Genomic DNA, 2462 nt, shown 5'->3' with positions numbered 1-2462 from the left:
TTTAGTTGTCTTTCTAGAGTATTTCTAAAAACTTGGAGTCTTTGACAATCAATAATATGTAATTTAACAAATAAAAGGGAAAAGGGTTTACAATATGATAAATACGATATAGGATTATATATTAGAAATATATGCTATTAAACCATTATAAATCAACCTAAAACCATTTTTTAAAAATCGGATAAAAAACATATTAAACGATAGTACATAAATGAAATATGTAGACTTTATCAAGATTATCTCAATCAATACTTTAAGAACAATATCATTTTTTGTCTGTACCTTTTATTCACGCATGATTTCACTATTCTCAGCTTTCCATTTTTTTCAATGTAAATGAATTTCTCAACATGAATTGAATTTATTGATATATTTGAAATTTGGGAGGTGTATTATTCAGAAATTTATCTGAAGTAATGAGAGAATCTCGACGTCAAAAGAGGGCAAAATAAGTGAGAAGCTTTAATTGAGTCATGTGGTGATGATGGTTGGGAAGCTAGAGAGTTAGAACACCCGCATTAGCAGTGATGGAAGGCACATAGGAGGAAGGCCTTGCCTCTATGCTCGAAGCTTTGGCATAGTTTGACATCCCCGTGGCTCCCGATTCTTTGAAGAATGCCCCATTTAACATCATATCTCCCTCTGATTTCCAATTCCCCGTTGAATCTTGCCGGTGTGTCACCTGCACATTTATATACTTATATTAGTCCATTTCTACGTCTGAATACCTGCATTAGATTATAACTAGTCACACGAACACGTGATCTTTCTAGTCTAATTACCTCCTTGTGGGAGTCGGAAGCAAGGAATCTGTTCCCCTGGCTGTAGATTGTGGGATTTGCACTTCCACCAATTGCGTACATCTCCCACTTTGTGTAATCATTGTTCACCACATGAAAATACCCATGTCGGCATCTGCATCACAATATGAATACCACACTCAGATGGATAAAAAGCCCCTCATCTAGTTTAAGGAAGATCATTTTGTTCAAACCTGGGCATGCGCTGAACAAGCCCTTCTCCAAAGTGGTTGAATGCAACTGTCACTTGCATTTTGACGTCTTGGGTATACTCGTCGCTGTTTCCTAGGAGAATCGCCTGGAAAAGAAACCAATAACTTTGAGATAGACACAGCTTAATATATAGTATTTACAAGTGTTACAAGTGTCAAAGAAATTAAAGAGAATGATCTATTTGCAGCAGCACCTTGTCATGTTGAGTGAACAAGTTGTTTGAAATGGTGATAGCAGTGGACCCCATGACTGCATCGATCAGCCCATCTGCGCAGCTTGACAACGAACAGTGATCCACCCAGATTGATCTTGACGAAAAGATGTTAATCCCATCTCCATCAGCCATAGTTCTAAACCCATAATGTGTGGGTGAGCTCCTCACATTTGCATTTCCCGTAGGTTTGCAGTTGTGGATATGGATTCCATGAATGATGATGTTATTCACATTCTGTATTGTAATGCAAGCTCCATTGGCAATATGGACTTTGGCTCCTCTACCGTCAATAGTCTTGTAGCTGTTCATGATCAGCTCCTGCTTCAGCTGAATATTCATATCTCTCTCGAAAATGATCCAGAGAGGCTCCGTCTGGATGACAGCATGGCGCAGAGTGCCGGGTCGAGGATTGATTGGGTCGTCATTATCGGGATCAGTAACTTTGTAAATCTTGCCATTCTTACCTCCAATGGCGTTTTTGCCAAATCCGATGGCACACTCAGCAAGCCTCTTTCTGTTCTTAGCCCACTCAGAATCGCAACGCCAACAGTCGTCAATGGGGTTCCCCGCTCCGCACGACCCCACCTTTGATCCATTCAAACTCCTGCTTATATTGAAGTTAAATCATTTAGATGCTCTGCACCAATATATATATATGGTAGCTATATTAAAAGGAAATAAAAAATTCTAAAACATGCTAACCTTTCTAACATTTGAACTACGTGCTCTTGCTTCTCCATACCATTTCCAGACTCATGCGTCACATTAATTAGTACATGAGAATTCTCGACTGATCTCGCCACTACTATTTTGGACTCCAAGGAAAATAAATACATTATTAACACGAGGGAGAGCTGTAAAGCTCGAGTAGCGGCCATCTTGATCTTTATCGGTGAGAAATTAACTCCCGATGGTTAGATCGCATGCTATGACTTTGAGCTCTCTTATATAGATATTAGATAGCGAGTCCTCTCTAAATTTAGGTGATATAAGTTCTCAGTTTGACCTAGTTTGTGCCAATACAAGTACACCATAAAACAAAAGATTGAACTATCAAGATATGAATGCAAATGAAGATATAAACTAATCTAAATGATAATAATGCAAAGCAATGCAATAAAAAAAATCTAATCGATGAAATCAAATATGACTATAAGATAATATGAAAATGTAAGGATGAAACCTGGTGATTGAAGCCATGGATGCAAGAGAGACTAAGACAAGAAGAGGGAAGT

At 38.2% G+C, this 2462-nt stretch overlaps 1 protein-coding gene across 1 annotated transcript; it reads right to left on the bottom strand.

Annotated features, from left to right (window-relative positions):
- Nucleotides 1–476: 476 nt before the first annotated feature.
- Nucleotides 477–2105, bottom strand: LOC149569298 (putative pectate lyase 22). The gene is made up of 5 exons (XM_089816882.1): nt 1930–2105; nt 1207–1831; nt 995–1098; nt 783–915; nt 477–682 (listed from the first exon to the last, which is right to left on the bottom strand). The coding sequence occupies exons 1-5, from the start codon at nt 2103–2105 to the stop codon at nt 497–499; spliced, it is 1224 nt and encodes a 407-aa protein (XP_089673008.1). The 3' UTR covers nt 477–496.
- Nucleotides 2106–2462: the final 357 nt, after the last annotated feature.

This window comes from Cupressus sempervirens, chromosome 3 (genome assembly GCF_028749045.1).
Source record: "Cupressus sempervirens isolate cs-2001-9-10 chromosome 3, ASM2874904v1, whole genome shotgun sequence".
Taxonomy (NCBI): Eukaryota; Viridiplantae; Streptophyta; class Pinopsida; order Cupressales; family Cupressaceae; genus Cupressus; species Cupressus sempervirens.
This window is presented reverse-complemented; position numbering and strand designations above follow the sequence as displayed.